At 38.0% G+C, this 17808-nt stretch overlaps 2 protein-coding genes across 2 annotated transcripts in view; both read right to left on the bottom strand.

Annotated features, from left to right (window-relative positions):
• The window catches only part of LOC126369711 (uncharacterized), a 31113-nt gene extending 14887 nt beyond the window's left edge, over nt 1-16226 (bottom strand). Inside the window, exons 1-2 of the mRNA XM_050014282.1 lie at nt 15535-16226; nt 12073-12133 (exon numbers count right to left, since the gene is read on the bottom strand). Of these exons, the coding sequence (XP_049870239.1) occupies nt 12073-12133; nt 15535-15700 (227 nt within the window). The 5' untranslated portion in view covers nt 15701-16226. The remainder of the gene's footprint in view (nt 1-12072; nt 12134-15534) is intronic.
• LOC126369663 (abl interactor 2) overlaps nt 1-17808 on the bottom strand; it is a 317799-nt gene that overhangs the window by 270812 nt on the left and 29179 nt on the right. The gene's annotated exons all lie outside the window — the stretch shown is intronic.

Genomic DNA, 17808 nt, shown 5'->3' on the forward strand with positions numbered 1-17808 from the left:
AAATGAAAAATTAGATACAGGGGCTCATTAGCTACCAGAAACACCCCCATGTATGTTCAGCAATTATTTACGGTTTAGGAGATATGACCCATTTTGTACCTTTTTCTAGATTTTCTACCTTACTTCAGAAATAATCATTTTGTCGCTATCCCTTTCTTAATAATTATTTTATTTTACTTCACAACTATGCCTAAGGCTGTGTACCACTCAATCAAAGATAAATCAAAGTCAAATCAAGTATAAAAAAAAAGTTATCGGAAGTCAAAGTGAGAATTCGACCACCTTTAACAACGTTAGAAAGAAGCAGCTACATTGTATGAGAATGTCAAATTTTCCTTCAAATTTGTCCGTCTTGCAATTTTTGAGGGCTAATTACTTAGTTTTATGCCCTTATTAAGGGTACTTTTTTTGGATGTTTCTAAAAGCCTATTAAATGGAGCAGTTTTTAGAAATACTTTCAGGGTCCATGACAATCTCATGGTCTCATTCTTCGGCGAAGTTTAAACAACTGTAACAAATTTGGTTGAATTCTCACTTTGACTTCTGATAACTTTTTTTTTATACTTGATTTGACTTTGATTTATCTTTGATTGAGCGGTACACAGCCTTAGGCATAGTTGTGAAGTAAAATAAAATAATTATTAAGAAAAGGGATAGCGACAAAATGATTATTTCTGAAGTAAGGTAGAAAATCTAGAAAAAGGTACAAAATGGGTCATATCTCCTAAACCGTAAATAATTGCTGAACATACATGGGGGTGTTTCTGGTAGCTAATGAGCCCCTCTATCTAATTTTTCATTTTGAACCTGAACTTCTGGGCCACCCTGTATAACCAACCGAGAGCCGTGGTAGCCCAGTTGGTAGAACGCTCGCCTGTCTTTGAGGTCGTAAGTTCGAATCCACCACAGGCCTAAACCAATGATTGTCGAATTTGTTCCCGAATTTATGTTTGAATCATAAAAGATTATCACGTGCTCAGCGCTGAAGGAAAACATCGTGAGGAAACCCACATTCCCGAGAAATGCATTTTCGGAGGTTTTGGAAGGTCAGACAGGCAGTCGCTTCTGTAAAAAATCGGACCTGTCATCTCTTCAGGTTAGGTGAGTGGACCCTGTGAAAAACGGGAGAATGCACAATATTATAACTCTCACTATATTATAAATCGACAAAATATTTGTTCTAGTGACAATTTAAGTAAGTTTTAGTGAGATGAGAACTTACTTACTTTGACGCTTGAGAAAGTTAAAAACTAAAACGCGACTAGCAATTAATCACGCTCTAAAAAGCATGAAATAAGAAAATATTTCTCTGACATTTTCCGAATAGTTTTTTTTTTTTTTTTGACGTGACATATTGTAGATTTGCCGCAGATGGCATTAACTACTTGGCCGGAGTTCCGAATAGTGATAATAGTGATGTTTAGGAGATAGCGGTGGTCGTTTGCTTACCACGACAATGTCTTAGTGTATGGGAAATACGTAATAGTCTACCATTTTATGGTCAGTCACATCTCTAGCGCGAGCAAACCAACGCGTCTCAATGTTTGGATCTTGTAATTTAATATAATATTCAAAAATATCTTTATTCAGTAGGTAACATAGTTACACTTTGAATCGTCAATTTTTACATAACGAACGTCTCATCCGCCTAAAACTACTGCAGCTTCTCACAACCTGTATAGCCGGGGAAAAGAAGCTGCAAGAAAAACCTCGGCACAGAGCCCTAGACGTTCTTTAAAAAAATAAAAATAAACATAAAATATTTATACAATTGAGTATTTTTTTATTCTAAGTAATACAGTTCATCCAATTATTTGTGTGGGGTTTTATTATAATTACCAGCGCTCCCTACACTTAGGACAAATTGGCATCCGACCACGGCTACAGGACTGTACACTTACAGTCATGAGCAATACTTATTATGTATCTACCTTAGAACCCTGTCGCACTTACATCGTAGTTTCACTGCTTCGAGTTTCATCTTTTAATCATAGATAATTGATACCACGTGGTTTCCAAGATTTGTGCCAGGTTAGTGGCAATAGGCTCGCAGGGGGGGGGGGGTTGTCCCATGTAATAACATGGGACTTAAACATAGCTGACGAGGGGCGTCTGTATAATACGCCTCTGCCTACCCTTTCGGGGATACAGGCGTGATGCTGTGTCATGTTATGTTATTACGTGCTACCTGACTGTCTCATTATTATTCAACTTTACTGAGGAAGTTGAATCTACAGCATTTAGTGCGTTGATGCAAATTAATGGAGTTTCGTCACGTGACTGAGTAATAAAACAGAGCGCGGATACTGCCTACCTAATTGATATTTTATTTCTATACTAACCGCAAACCGACCGACTAATCTCAATTTATTGTTGTGAATGACGACAATGGCCCTGATTCCTGCAGATACCTACTAATTTTACTTTAAGTTATACCTGTCATTTTCTTATCCGCCGAAAAAGAAAGGGACGGATGATTGACAGCTCTTAATTTTAAGAAGAATGAGTAAATGAATGAATAACCCGGGCGAATCAAAAAGGTATCTCGCTGGTATGCAAATCGTTTGACGTGTGCGCGTATTGGCCGATGTAAAATTTTTAGACGGTTGTTTTAGATTTGAGATTAAAATTGACGTGGGTTCCATAAATTTTATGCTTGTCGATTACCCGTCCCGTTCCTTTTCGGCGGATAGGAAAATGACAGATACCTATAACTTAAAATAAAATTAGATGGTATTTACAGGAATTAGCACCAATATAGAGGTACAAACTAATAATATGACACTAACTAGTAGTCGTTACATGAGCCATAATTACCCTGTCACCAAGACTAATGAGGTTGGTATCACAGCCCATACGATCGAAAAAGGAGGTTGGTAACCCTTACGTTTTTACAGTAAAATACCAGATAATATTTTGAATTTGTCAGAAAATAAATTTAAAGCTCATGTGAAGATTACTTTATGTAAAAAAGATTACCTAAATGATAAAAATGTCTGGTACGAGTATTAAATGTGTTCCTCTAGTTATTAAATAACTTGTAAAGTATACCCTCATTGATTTAAATGATGTGTTGCTGTTGCAGTTTCTTGTCGTTTCTTCTCCTTAGCCATGCGAAATGACTTAAATTCAAAATGCTTTTTTTTGACGTGACTTATTGCTGGAGCTGGCATTAACTACTTGGCCGGACAAATGGGGAGCGCTGAAGGCTCTCACCCGGTGGAAACGGTTGCGACTTGTAGTACTAAGTACAACATTAACGAGAATAGCAAAGTCCATTTCCCTAAGTACACAAACTGGGGACACGAATTTATCTATAACGCGCCATAAGTTTGTCCGTGAAATGCACTGAGTTTCAATCCGAGCACGAACTTTCGAACAGACTAAAAACTTTGACATAAATTGTGGAAGTTGCGGCGAAAATAACGACAAACTGTGTTTACTCATATCTACTTGTAGGTATCCCTATACGAGTATATACATATAATAAGTAATATAACACAGCTTATAAGCAAACCCTGATCACTCCATACAAAACAGCGGTTGTTTGAGGGGAGGCCTGTGCCCAGTAGTGGGACGTATATAGGCTGTTTATGTGGAAATGTCCATTGTAAAAGTATAATACATAACATAAACAGCCTATATACGTCCCACTGCTGGGCACAGGCCTCCTCTCAATCAACTGGAGGGGGTATGGAGCATACTCCACCACGCTGCTCCACTGCGGGTTGGTGAAAAGTATAATATTTAAAATAATATAAAAAACAATAAAACATAAATATTGCGATGGAAAATTCACTTGATATTAACTCAGAATCACTAACACTTGTACAGTCATGAGCAATATAATGTACCCACTTTAGGACTCTGTCGCACTAACATATTTGACATTTAGTGAGACTTACAGTTCAATTTGTCAAAAAAGTTAATGTGATATGGTACCAAAGTGTTTACATATTAATGCTCGTGACCGTACATAGTACACCCTTGAATACATTACCCAATGAATCATGAACTACCAAAATATTACGTACGGCTATCACATGACGTGTCTCACCAGACAAAACACGACAGCATGACTATTGTAAAATCTTTATCGATTTCTTATCGGCATCGCAAACTAATGGAATTTCCTGTTTTATCAAACTGGATTTTTCTATTATACTTTTTATTGTAAATACGGCGTGATCATCCTCCTAGCATTATCCATAGGGTTTCACAGGGTCCGCTTACCTAACCTGACCCCGATACCAAGCCCGCCGGCGTGGTCGACGATTTCCCTCATTCAGCGCTTATCGCTATCGACCCTCTAGGGTCGATTAATTCTTTCAAATATGTTTCCTCTCAGACGACGCCCTGAGCTGAGGTTCGCGCCCAACTGGGCACCCTCAGGCCTGTTGTCTTAAACGTTGTATCGGGTGAGAGCCTTCAGCGCTCCCCATTTGTCCGGCCAAGTAGTTAATGCCATCTGCGGCAAATCTACAATAAGTCAGGTCAAAAAAAAAAAAGCTTACCTAACCTGAAGATTTGACAGGTCCGGTTTTTTACACAAGCGACTGTCTGTCTGACCTAACCCGCGAAGGGAAAACCAGCCCAGAAAATGCATTTCTCGGGAATGTGGTGTCCTTACGATGTAAATACGGCGTGTGACATCTTATGATCTCTTACCTAACTAACTGATTTGTCTATTTGGAAGCTAACCCCCAGGTAGGCCTCCGAATTGTGATCTCAACCCACACCTACTGGACAAAGGAAGCTGTTGCCTACTTTTTTTTTAATTCAATATTTAATGGTGGAAGAAGGGAAGAGGGGCCTTTGCCCTGCAGTGGGACATTGAGGGCTATTAATAAAAAGTCCGGGACTCCATAGTATCGAGATATGGACATGACAAACATAATAATTTAATGATTAATTATCGTCATGAGCCGAAGACGTACCGATGGTGTTAATGTTAAATCTGACGCTGATAAATAAATATTATTATTTACAAAGTGTATGTATGTAAAATAGGATGACATGTTTTTTTTTTCTAAATTTACATCAGTAAGTAATAACCGGGACCAACGGCTTAACGTGCCTTCCGAAGCACGGATCGTCTTACTTTCGGACAATCAGGTTAGGTTATTAGGTTGATATGATTATATTAAGCATATTGAATATGTATTGTTATGTGTAGTGTATTTGTATAAATATTTACTGTAGTTTATACCCGTTGTTATGTCAACTTCCCGCATCCAAGCTTTTTATGGCCGAATTCTGGCAGTGGTTGCCTGGAAGAAATTGCTATAGAGCAATACCGCCCATTTGTACTGTTGCTAAATGTTTGATTTGATAAATTAAGTAATTTATAGCTTCATGTTTATGTTTTGGTCAGAGGTAGTAGATATGATAAAACTTTAATAAATCACTTACAAACAACATGACGGTATATACTATAAAGATAAGATTGTCGCCGCGATAATTTCACTATAAGATAAAGTTTTATCTTTATGAGTTATCGTTTGTTGATTATCGTTTAACACATATTCGTCGCCCTATAGTGAAAATTACGTAAGTGCCTTTTTGAAACATCACATTCGGATGTGATTTTTGTTAACAAAACCTCACAATAGACACGCTAGTTTCAATACAGGTAAAAAAGCGGCCAAGTGCGAGTCGGACTCACGTAACTCTCGTTCACGTGGTCGTACTCAAGTAACATAATATAAAAGTTTTTTTTAATTCATAGTAACTTTTGATGTTTTAACTATGAAAGTAAATTACGGTTTACGATTTATGATGTATTAAAAAAAAACTACTTACTAGATCTGGTTCAAACCAATTTTCGTTGGTAGTTTGCATGCTAATCTACATCATATATTTTTTTTAGTTTTATCCTCCTCTTATTTTAGTAGTGACAGGGGCGGGACACACATTTTACCACTTTGGAAGTGTCTCTCGCGCAAACTATTCAGTTTAGAAAAAAATGATATTAGAAACCTCAATACCATTTTGGAAGACCTATCCATAAATACCCCACACGTATGGGTTTGATGAAAAAAATGTTTTTGAGTTTCAGGTCTATGTATGGGGACCCCAAAAATTTATTGTTTTTTTTTCCTATCATTGCGTACAAATCTTAATGCGGTTCACAATACATTTATCAAGTTTCAACAGTATAGCTATTATAGTTTCGGAGAAAAGTGGACGGACGAACGGACGGCCAGACAGACGGACGGACAGACATGACGAATCTATAAGGGTTCCGTTTTTTGCCATTAGGCTACGGAACCCTAAAAATGAGGTGTAAAATTTAACTCGGATTGAAACTAATTGAAATAAACCGAGGTGTAAGTGACATCGTAAGGAATACTGAGAGGGATGATTCAGCTTATTATTCTCAGTTAATATCAAATGAAATTTTCCATCGCAAAAGTATAAAATTGAAAATAATTTTATAGAACTAACAAAAAAAAAACATGAATTTTACGACGGAAAATTCCACTTGATATTAACTCAGGGTCATGGTCTGAATCATCCCCTTTAGTATTCGTTACGATGTCCCTAACACCCTGTATTTATGAAGCCCATGTAAGTGATGATTTAAGTAAGTGGTAGATTCGAGTCGGAAGAGGAAGGCTTAGGCGATACTGCGATCAAATTCAGGATATTTAAAAATCGTCGGATTACTCAAGTACCTACTCAATGAGACAGGATGCAGTGAAGATGATGTAGTATGGGATTCCGTGGTGTCGTATCTACCCTAATTCAAATTCAAATTCAAAAATATATTTATTCAGTAGGTAACATATCACTTTGAATCGTCAAGTTTAACATAACGAACGTCTCATCCGCCTAAAACTACTGCAGCTTCTCACAACCTGTATAGCCGGGGAAAAGAAGCTGCAAGAAAAACCTCGGCACAGGGCCCTAGACGTTCTTTTTTTAAAAAAGAAACATAGAATATTATTATACAATTGAGTAATTTACCTGCCTAATATGTTAATCCCATGCATTCATATCTTCTAAATAATCACTCTTCTATCGTGTGGGTTGTGAGGTGAATTACCAACTTCATCAACCCTGGTGTCAGGGTTACTAATGAGCCGCCAAAGGCCCCTGACATGACTCATATAACGATTACGTACTTACATCAGTAAGTAGTAACCGGGACCAACGGCTTAACGTGCCTTCCGAAGCACGGATCATCTTACTTTCGGACAATCAGGTGATCAGCCTGTAATGTCCTAACCAAACTAGGAACCATAAAGTAATTTTTGTGATATGTCCCCACCGGGAATCGTACCCAGGACCTCTGGATCGTGAGCCCAACGCTCAACCACTGGACCACGAAGGCCGTTATCACTGTGAGAAATAGGCGTGGTTGTACTTGTTAACTTTGGCTCGCCTCCTTTTATATAGGACTTAAACATAGCTGACGAAGAGTGGGTGTTTGTTGGGTGTATATACTATACACCTCTGCCTACCCCTTCGGGGATACAGGCGTTATTTTATAGATAACTTTCACAGTATGAAAAAGGTGTTAGGTGAAAACAGTTGGAGGATTTATTGAACACAGTGTGTGGGGAAACGGCCAGACGGCGCGCCGAACTGGCGCCTAAAGACTTAATTACTGGAAGCGACACTGGAATGTGTAAAATTTATATCACCGGACGTTTACTGAAGGTTAAAAAAACACAGTTTTTTTTTGACGTGATTTATTGTACTATTTAGTCGATATCTAGTGTTAGATAGAACAGAATCGATCGGCCTAATCTCGACTGATACATCACTATGCTAATATGAACGTCACAATAACACTGACTTCTTTACTTATCCATCTGACACTGACTTCTGTACAGATCCAAAGAGATTTTTTGTAATTATTATTAGAGAGACTTTTTTAATTATTTCTTTTTATTTTGGTGCAATAAAGTGTATTTATATTGTATTGTATTGAGATTTGACAGATCTAACTCATACTGCGCCTAGTGCGGTCACGAGCATTAATATGTATATGTCACCGTAAAATTGTAAATAACGTTAGATTATAATCTATCGATTTGAATCTCGCGAGATTGTGAACTGTCGAATAATTATGAATCGTATCATATTGCTTACAATTTAACGTATTATTTTTCGGTAGATTATAATTTATCGAAGTGAAACCGTCAAATTGTGATACGAAACGCACCTCGCGTGCTATACCATAGAGTTACAAAACTATTAGAGTGAGCATAATGTTAATTTCGGATTCTCTTAAAATGCATAAATGTTTTTGTCATAATTTTAATTATCATAATCCTTTTTGTATAACGTTTTTTAGCATAATAGTTTTACTTTCCCATAATAACATCTAGGAATACTGGTTTGTTAGGTATAACTTATTTTTGGGATTAATAAATAGATATCCATAATTCTTTTTTAGAATAATAGTGTTTTGTCATAATTTTTACAAGGCATAACAGTAGGTTAGGGTGCGGCGGGGGTGGCCCTTGGGCCACCCCTATGCCGCCAACATGTTTATCTTACACACGAAAAGTATACTGTATGATACGTTTCAGATTTTTTTAATTTTGATACATTTTTTCTTACCATGTGATGTCAGAATTATTGATTACTTACTAAATAATTAATAAATACGTACTTGATTTCACAATCTTGAAGAGCATTTATTTTATTTGACTGACACCTGTGTTTTATTCCTAACTCTATGGACACAGAACGGTCTACTGTAAGGCCGACCAATCAGGGACAGCCGTCGGACAGTTGACAATTTGACAATTGTAAGATTGTGATTTAACAGATTTACTTCGATAGATTATAATCTGACGAATAATAATACGTTAAATTGTAAGCAGTATATTACGTTTCACAATTTTTCGACAGTTCACAATCTCGCGAGATAGATTATAATCTAACGTTATTTACAATTTTACGGTGACATATACACTTTGGGGTACCAAAGTGTGTGTGTGTTTAATTTGTTAAAAAAGTTAATGTGACATGGTAATACTGAAAAATAAAAAAAGTAAATATAGGGAGTTGTTTCAAATTCATTTATCTCGAAATGGTTTTCAGCTTTCTGTACTTTTACAAAAACCGAGCATGGCCAATTAAACTGTAAGTCTCACTAAATGTCAAATAATATATTAGTGCGACAGAGTCCTAAAGTGGGTACATTATATTGCTCATGACTGTACCGCGCATTCATTGATGTATAATAATGTTACTATAGTAACTGTACATTGAAACTATTGTAAAATATAAAACACGATTTGCGGTGTGATGGGTGACCATATAAACCTCCCCGGTTCGATTCGAAGCCGGATTACTGAAAACAAACTTATCGGAATTACATCTTGCACCGGCAACAGGAAAACCGTCCCTTATTGACGTATCTTTATTCCTTCCTTTTTCAAAATTCAAATTCAAAATATGTATATATATGTGTTTGTGTGTGTATATGTTGTTGTTTGTTTTTGTTTCCGTATACAAACTTCAACTTATTGCTGTTATATACATGTACTAATTTAAGAGCCACGCTCTTGTCGGCGTAGCTTTCTCCACCCTTGTCTAATTGTCTATAAAAGTCCAATTCCTTGACTTCCTTATAAGAAATAACGTTTGCCTTCTCTTTAATTTTGTTACACGTAATTCTTCTTCTTCTTCTATCGTGTGGGTTGTGAGTTGGATTACCAACCTCAGCAACCCTGGTTTCAGGGTTATTATTGAGCCGCCAACGGCCTCTGACATGGCTCATGTTACGATTACTCACTTACATCAGTAAGTAGTAACCGGGACCAACGGCTTAACGTGCCTTCCGAAGCACGGATCTTCTTACTTTCGGACAATCAGGTCAGCCTGTAATGTAAACTAGGGATCACAAAGTGATTTTTGTGATATGTCCCCACCGGGATTCGAACCCGGGACCTCCGGATCGTGAGCCCAACGCTCAACCACTGGACCACAGAGGCCGTTGTTACATGTACTTAAGCTCTTTTTGGGCTACCCTTGCTCTCTTTCCTTTTATGATGTTTTTTAATAAATTCGCCGTGTCTTCATTGTGACGTGGCTGTCATAAGGAGTTGTATTGTATGTCCCTTGCCAAGCAACAGATTCAATTACAAAGTGGATGTCAAAGAAAACAAACCAACGTCATCGCGGATGTTAGGTTGATATGTTTTTATTACTCTATGCCCTTTTAGGGCTTCCTTGGTGGAAGAAAGAACTAATAACAGAATCCTGTCATCTCACAAGTTTTATTATTTATTTTATTTATTTATTTATTAAAAATAAGCACAGTACTTAATACATTTTTTACCATTGACGGTGCAACAAAAACCAACTTTGGTTTATCCGTACACCGACATTCACCATCGTCGCTTCCAATTTGCAACATAATATCATGCTCGAACAAATAGTACAATAAATATAGAACATGTAGGTAGGAATTTATACATTTGCAAGCGAAGTACACAAAAACTAGTTCGCTGCATCAGCTTCACCCCGCGCGTCACACGTAACTACCGGACAGCGCGACACACAGGAGGTTATTACTTCAGAACTACCTTCAGAAGATCTTTGCTGGAGTTTCAGTAAAGAATAACTATAAATATTACCTTCCTTCCGGGGCAGTTGGATAAAACACTGCATAGAAAATGACTTCAGAATTACAAAACAACTCGTTTTATAGAGACACTATCGGCCGCTCTATATATAGAGTCTATTCTATACGTAGTATTATTCCTTATTCTATATAAACACCTTGTCTTTAATTTTCATCAATTTAACGGCCAAGCTGATTTTTTTTTGACGTGACTTATTGTAGATTTGCCGCAGATGGCATTACTTACTTGGCCGGACAAATGAGGAGCGCTGAAAGCTCTCACCGACAGCCAAGCAAAATGGAATGCAATTATCAAATAAGCAATTCGATGGAACTTTACTTGGCTGAATTTGCTACTTATGCCACACGTTCACCACTTGTTTTATTTTTTATTCGTAAAGGCCAAAATATGGGAAAACCGTATCACGCCGACCCTATGTGCTATTACACAGTCCGATCCCGACCAGACGCGTGTAAAATGCAATAAGGCGGTAAGGCGAGTAAGTACCAAAATTGAAAGTGATATTTGGTTTACACCAATTGACCCTACAATCTCTCTCTCTCTCTATTTAAGAGCTGCGCTCTTGTCGGTGGAGTAATCGCCATTCCTCTCTTCTTCCCGCTAAATCCTTCACTTCCTGATACGATACGACCTGCACCTTCTCTTTTATTTGACCCTACAATATCCTCCTAAGACCGAATGTTCTTTACAAAACCAAACCCCATTGTTTAACTATTGTGTCTTGAAATCTCGGTCTTAAGAGGATATATAAGAAAAAAGTATTTATTGCTTCCGACAATTATCTAGCCAAATTCATTATTATTAAAAAATATATGTATATCTATGTATCATCTTGCAGAAACCCACATTCCCGAGTAATGCATTTTCGGAGGTATATGACCTAACATGTATTGAGCTAGTTTTCCCTTCGCGGTTTAGAAGGTCAAACAGGCAGTTGCTTCTGTAAAAAACCTGACCTGTCAAATCTTCAGGTTAGGTAAGTGGACCCTGTGAAAAACGGGATAGTGCTAGGGAGATGATGATATCTATGTATGACTAACGTGATAGGTGGTGAGCGTATGCCGTCTACAATGGTCGAACCAACTGTGTTACATACATAAACTCACGCCCGTAATCCCTAATGGTGCGGGCAGAGCTACGAGTAATCAAAGACAACTTGCAGCCACTGTTGATACGATGTCGTAAGCTGGATATGATAAACCTTATGGTGAAAGTATTTATTATGAAAGTATTATTGTTACATGGACCAAATTGAAGATATCCTTAGAAAAGGTTTAGTACGATCTACTCTGAACCGACGTGCGTGTATGAAGCGATTGATGAATGTGGAGGAAGCATTAGAAGTGTGTCAGGATCGAAGTAAATGGAATTCTATAGTCTCTGCTTACCCCGGTGGGAAATAGGCGTGAGTTTATGTATGTATGTGTATTATTGTATATATAATTAAACATGACGTACTCACAGCAGGACTGGTGCCACGTCGTATCCCAGGACCAGCAGCTCCGAGCCGGCGCCGCTCATTACTGCAAACAACAATACACTTTTAATCATCATCAATACTTTCAACTACTACTTTTTTACTTTATTTTTTTATTTTTCCCGTCATCATGGCACTTGCAACGGTGTCGAAATATCGGGAGTCTCATATCCCTGCGTTAAACGCGGTAAGAACCCGTTATTATGTGTTTTAATTATCATCAATACATACACGGATGGAAAATTCCACTTGATATCAACTCAGAATCATGGTCTGAATCATCCCCCTCAGCATTCATTACAAAAGCTACGACAACCTACAAACGAAAGCTTTGAAGGATGGTTTAGACCATGATTCTGAGTGACAATAATTTAAAAATACACACTAAAATTTCACTTATACTATAAATCTATTAGTAATACCCATTACATAATGTACAAGTCATTCAAGTCATCATTTTTACCTAATTCATAAATAATATTCGTAAATAACAGCCTCCATAATCTAGGGTTAGATCGTTAGGCTCACGATCTGGAGGTCCTTGACTTTTCAGGCTTGAATCACCACCTGATTGTCCGAAAACGTAAGATGATTCCGTCCGTGCTTCGGAGGGCACGTTAAGCCGTTAGTCCCGCTATTAGCCGTAAAAACACCTCCACCAACCCGCATTGGAGCAGCGTGGTGGTCCGGTTGATTGAGGGGAGGCCTGCGCCCAGCAGTGGGACGTATATAGGCTGTTTATGTATGTATTCGAAAATATTTCGAATAATAAAATGAGATTGATTTTTGATCATCTTAGACTGGCTTCTATTTTTACCGACTTCAAAAAAGGAGGAGGTTCTCAATTCGACCGTATATTTTTTTTTAGATTCGCATTTTATAATTTATCTTTGACCGAGTCAAATATCCAGTGCTGCGCTATGTCAGTGTTATTAGAAAGTGCCTGCGTCTTCGCTGCTTTTGATCCTTACCCTGTTCTACAAGTAGCAAGCATTTATTCGTAATTTACTTAGTACCCGACTCTGCATGCAGCAAGCATTAATGTACCTACTTACTTAGTTGTACAAAGAACCCTTCAAGTTTATGAATCATGCCGTAAAAGATAGTTGAAACAAAGCGACGTCTTTGTTGATAAACACGGTTTACCGGCGACATGATAGCACGATCCAATTTCTAGAGAATGCTGGAAAGATTATTTGTAAGTAACTACTTTTTAGTCCAGCGCATTCGAGAATTTCTACGTACGAGATTACTTTGATAAACTGTTTGGTGACAGGCGATCAGCCCATTGCCCATAATAATAGCCATCATGCTAGTAACGGCCTCTGTGGTCCAGTTGTTGAGCATTGGGCGTACAATCCGGAGATGCCGGATTCGAATCCCGGTAAAAAAAAGTTTTTTTTATTATTATGTTGTTATTAGACTTGTACTTACTTACCTAATAATAAATAAGCAATTACAATTAGGTACTAAACATAAATTTAATAAATTCAATAATTTATTTTTACCCAATATGCGTAGGTAAAAGTTTCCATAGAATGCTCTAGGAATGCTCACATTATAAAATCCTATGTTAAAATAGAACTGACTGACGTCATTTCATAATGCCTATTGTTCAGAAAATAAAGAGATTTTTAATCTCAAGAAGTACCTATTTTACTTATGGGACATCAACCGTGAAATGAAACCATTATATTCGATTATTAAACAATAAAGTACACTAAAATAGTCAAACACTAATAAAGTCATTCATGTTTTATGCGATTGTTCATGAGCAATGGTGACCAACACCAGGCATATTTTTCTTAATTTTTGTTTGTTTCCTACTTCGATCATAATATACATATATCGAAGGGTTTCTATGTATAATTGTAAACTAAGTGATACCTACACGTTTCATATGTTAACCCTTTATAAGTTAAGTTGAACAACTGATTGCTAACTGATGTTTAGATTATATTTTGCGTTGAGACAAACCCATGTCGGGTTTAACAATGCTTCTTAGCGTTTAAGGTATTATGTTCATGAATTTCTGTGCAATAAAAAAAAATGTAATGTCAATGTCAAATGACATTCCTCTCTCTCCTTTATCAAAGTTTGTCACCTACACTCGACATGGCACATTAATTTTCTGTTGATATTACAATCGTATTAAATCCATGTAATCATGTGAAGTAACGTTTTCATTCTAACGCTCCCTCCCTGCGGCTTCTCCGCCCTATACAATTACAACACCCGGGGTAATCTATAATTGGCTTTCTTATTACTTAAAATATTATATCACTACTATGTAAGTATACTATACTATATAAGCTGTTGATTACCTGAACAATAAATAAATAAAAATAGACTAAAACGATTTTAGACAAGTGAAAAAAGTAGAGTCTACAAGAGGCGCTGTGGTGCAGTGGTTCACTGGCTTGCTCAAACAGGGAATGCCAGTTTGAACTGCCCGGTACCGAACTTGCACCAATCAGTTATTGAATTATCTTAAGTGCAGTTTTTCACTAACACAGTTAGCATGACAATTATATACGGCGATACGGCTCACCATCTATCACGTTGGTCTAACGGAGAGCTCGGTGAGGCGTGGGTACTCAGTTCAACTTCCAATGGACGTACCTCTGACTTCCTCAATTGAGATATAGTCGTGAGCTTAAGTTATGTAGGTGCGGATTCCAGTACGGTCACAAGCATTAATATGTATACACTTTGGTACCATGTCACATTAACTTTTTTGACAAATTGAACTGTAAGTCTCACTAAAAGTCAAATATGTTAGTGCGACAGAGTCCTAAAGTGGGTACATTATATTGCTCATGACTGTACACACCGTCTAATTTTATTTTAAGTTATACCTGTCATTTTCTTATCCGCTAAAAAGGGTAAAACATTTCATACTCAGAGAGAGATACCTACTAATATCAATGTTGATGTTTCTCTACCAACCCCAGATAGATACAGCATGCGTGATCCTACGTAAAGTCTCCGCGTGACAACGGGACGCATGTGCCCAACACTTGGACGAATAAAAATATATACGGTCGAATTGAGAACCTCCTCCTTTTTTGAAGTCGGTAAAAATAAACTGTTTGTTTTGTTTATGCTTATCATACGACCGTGGTGTAGTCGTTGAGCGTTCGGCTCAAGATCCAGCGGTCCTGGGTTCAATTCCACAAGGACACGTCTTATAAAAAATCACTATACGACTGTCCCTGGTTTGGTCAGGGCATTACTGGCTGAAATCACCCGAGTGTCCGAAAAATAAGATGATTCCGTGTTTCAGAAGGCACGTTAAGCCATTGGTCCCGGTTGCTGCTTACTGAAGTAAGTACGTAGTCATTAGGTACCTACAAGAGCCATATCTGTGATGTTTAATAACTCTTGCTTGCTGAGGTTGGTAATCCATCTCACCATCCACACGAAAGAAGATAAAATGGTTCTTACCAACGGCAGTAATAAGGCCCCATAGTCTTGCAAGTGGCTGAAGGAGCTCCCATAATCGGATGGCCACGGATTTCTTGGGGGGACCCGCGGGCCTCCTGACAGGGCTCTGGGGGGGTGCGTTTTGTTCCAGGGGCCCCTCCCCTTGTGTCGACTGTGCTGCACTCATGGCCACTTAGTTACCATATTGGTGTTAACTTGAGTCAATAAAACTAGATTCAAGGCTGCGGTGCCGCACTCAACATTGCCGGTAAACAAATTCCGAAGTGGTAGGGTCTTATTTCATAATTTGTTCACAAGTAATACTTAAATAAACGTTTACTTATGTTAACAAATCACATGGTTTACGCACGATCGAGGTGGTAGGTACACAAATATCACCCAATGTTATAATAATTGTATTTATAAAATCGTCAATTCTCTAATCACTGCACATCAAATCTAAACACTGGCGTTCTGCCCGGGTACCAAAATATCACGCCTTGAAAACTCGCCCTATTTTCCTTTCGATTATATTTTCTTTTCCGTATTCTTTCTTTATTTTTAAATTAAATAAGTAATGAATGTGACATAATGAAGCGGATATACAAGCGCGACGTTGAAAAAAATACAGCGGAATAAAAAAATAAAAAGTAATTTTTCGTCACGGAAAATGCCGGCGGTCGATTTCCCGCGCGCGCGAATACGCTCGACGACTGTTGGCAACTGAAATGCAAGCCAAATAACATGTCTACAGCTGTTGATATATTACTGCTGTATACACTGTGATGATCTCGAAATGCGACAAGGAATCCCAGTCGCGCGTCAATCTCTTCTGCTCTACTTTGAGCTCGTACTTATACACAGACGATTCAATTGCAAATAATACTGTGTTGTTGTAACCTTATGTAGTGTAGGTATTTTGAGTCTGCATTTGAATAAGTCTGTATAGCTATCTGTGTTCACTGTTTGTCTAAGTAACTTCGTAACTAATAATGACTATGATTTTTCTGTTTAATATTTATTTACCTACTTACCACAAAATGAGAAGGTAAGTATTCAATTCGACCACGGCCAGGCATTTATTTGGCCCACGATCTGGAGGTCTGGGTTCGATGCGAAGACATTCTCCAAATCACTTTAAGACGGTCCAATGCGGGCTAATCAAAGATTTCGTATTTTGAAAGCACACAATTATGTAAACTGTGTAAAAGTTCATGAGTAAAATTACTTAACATAAAATTAAATCGAAAAAAAATTAACTACAGAACACGTGAGTGCTATAAAAATTAAAAAGAAAACATGACTCAAGTTAGTGGCCTTTGGAGGCTTATTAAACTTAGGCACCAGCTGTGGAGACTGTATATTAATATTATTTGTAATATTATAAGTTCCCGGTATATTTATTTTATCCTTCACCTTTCTGATCCTTTTTCCAAATTCCGATCCTTGTTTTTTCTTATGAATCCGTTTATTATCTTTGTATGTGGCGAATGCGCAAGCCGCGGGAAGCCAATACATAAGAAAAAAAAGTATTATAAGTACCTACCCTATACCTGTAGTATGGAGTTATGGCATTCAGCTGTGGGTTTCTGCAAAAAACATCAAACAGGGAATTACAACGCTTCCAAAACGGAGCGTTCAAATCCATAGCGGGTGTACCTTGGTTCACTCGCTAGATGATCTTCATGAGTACATCGGGATGCGGACAGATTATCAAGAAATTGCAAATAGCATAAGGCTATGTATCTTCACGGCGAACTGACCACTATCAAAACTCACATTCTGGGTTCGAATCCCGGTGGGGACATATCACAAAAATCACTTTGTGATCCCTAGTTTGGTTAGGACATTACAGGCTGATCACCTGATTGTCCGAAAGTAAGACGATCCGTGCTTCGGAAGGCACGTTAAGCCGTTGGTCCCGGTTACTACTTACTTGATGTAAGTACGTAGTCGTTACATGAGTCATGTTAGGAGCCTTTGGCGTCTCCATAGTAACCTTGACACCAGGGTTGATGAGGTTGGTAATCCACCTCACAACCCACACAATAGAAGAAGAAAACAAACTGGCCCGGAGCTTAAGTAAGATACCCTACACGAGACGCCTCAAAAGGACACACATCTTATGGTGTCCAGATGGGCGCTGCCCTCGGCTTATGGCGTCGTCTGAACGAATTATGTTCAGAGAATTAATCGACTCTAGTGGACCGATAGTGACGGAGTCGGTATCCGGGTCCCGAAGTATATCTACAAGTACCCACGTAATAGTAACAATCCGAGAAGTAGACAGAAGTA

Source organism: Pectinophora gossypiella, chromosome 9 (assembly GCF_024362695.1).
Source record: "Pectinophora gossypiella chromosome 9, ilPecGoss1.1, whole genome shotgun sequence".
NCBI classification, from domain to species: domain Eukaryota; kingdom Metazoa; phylum Arthropoda; class Insecta; order Lepidoptera; family Gelechiidae; genus Pectinophora; species Pectinophora gossypiella.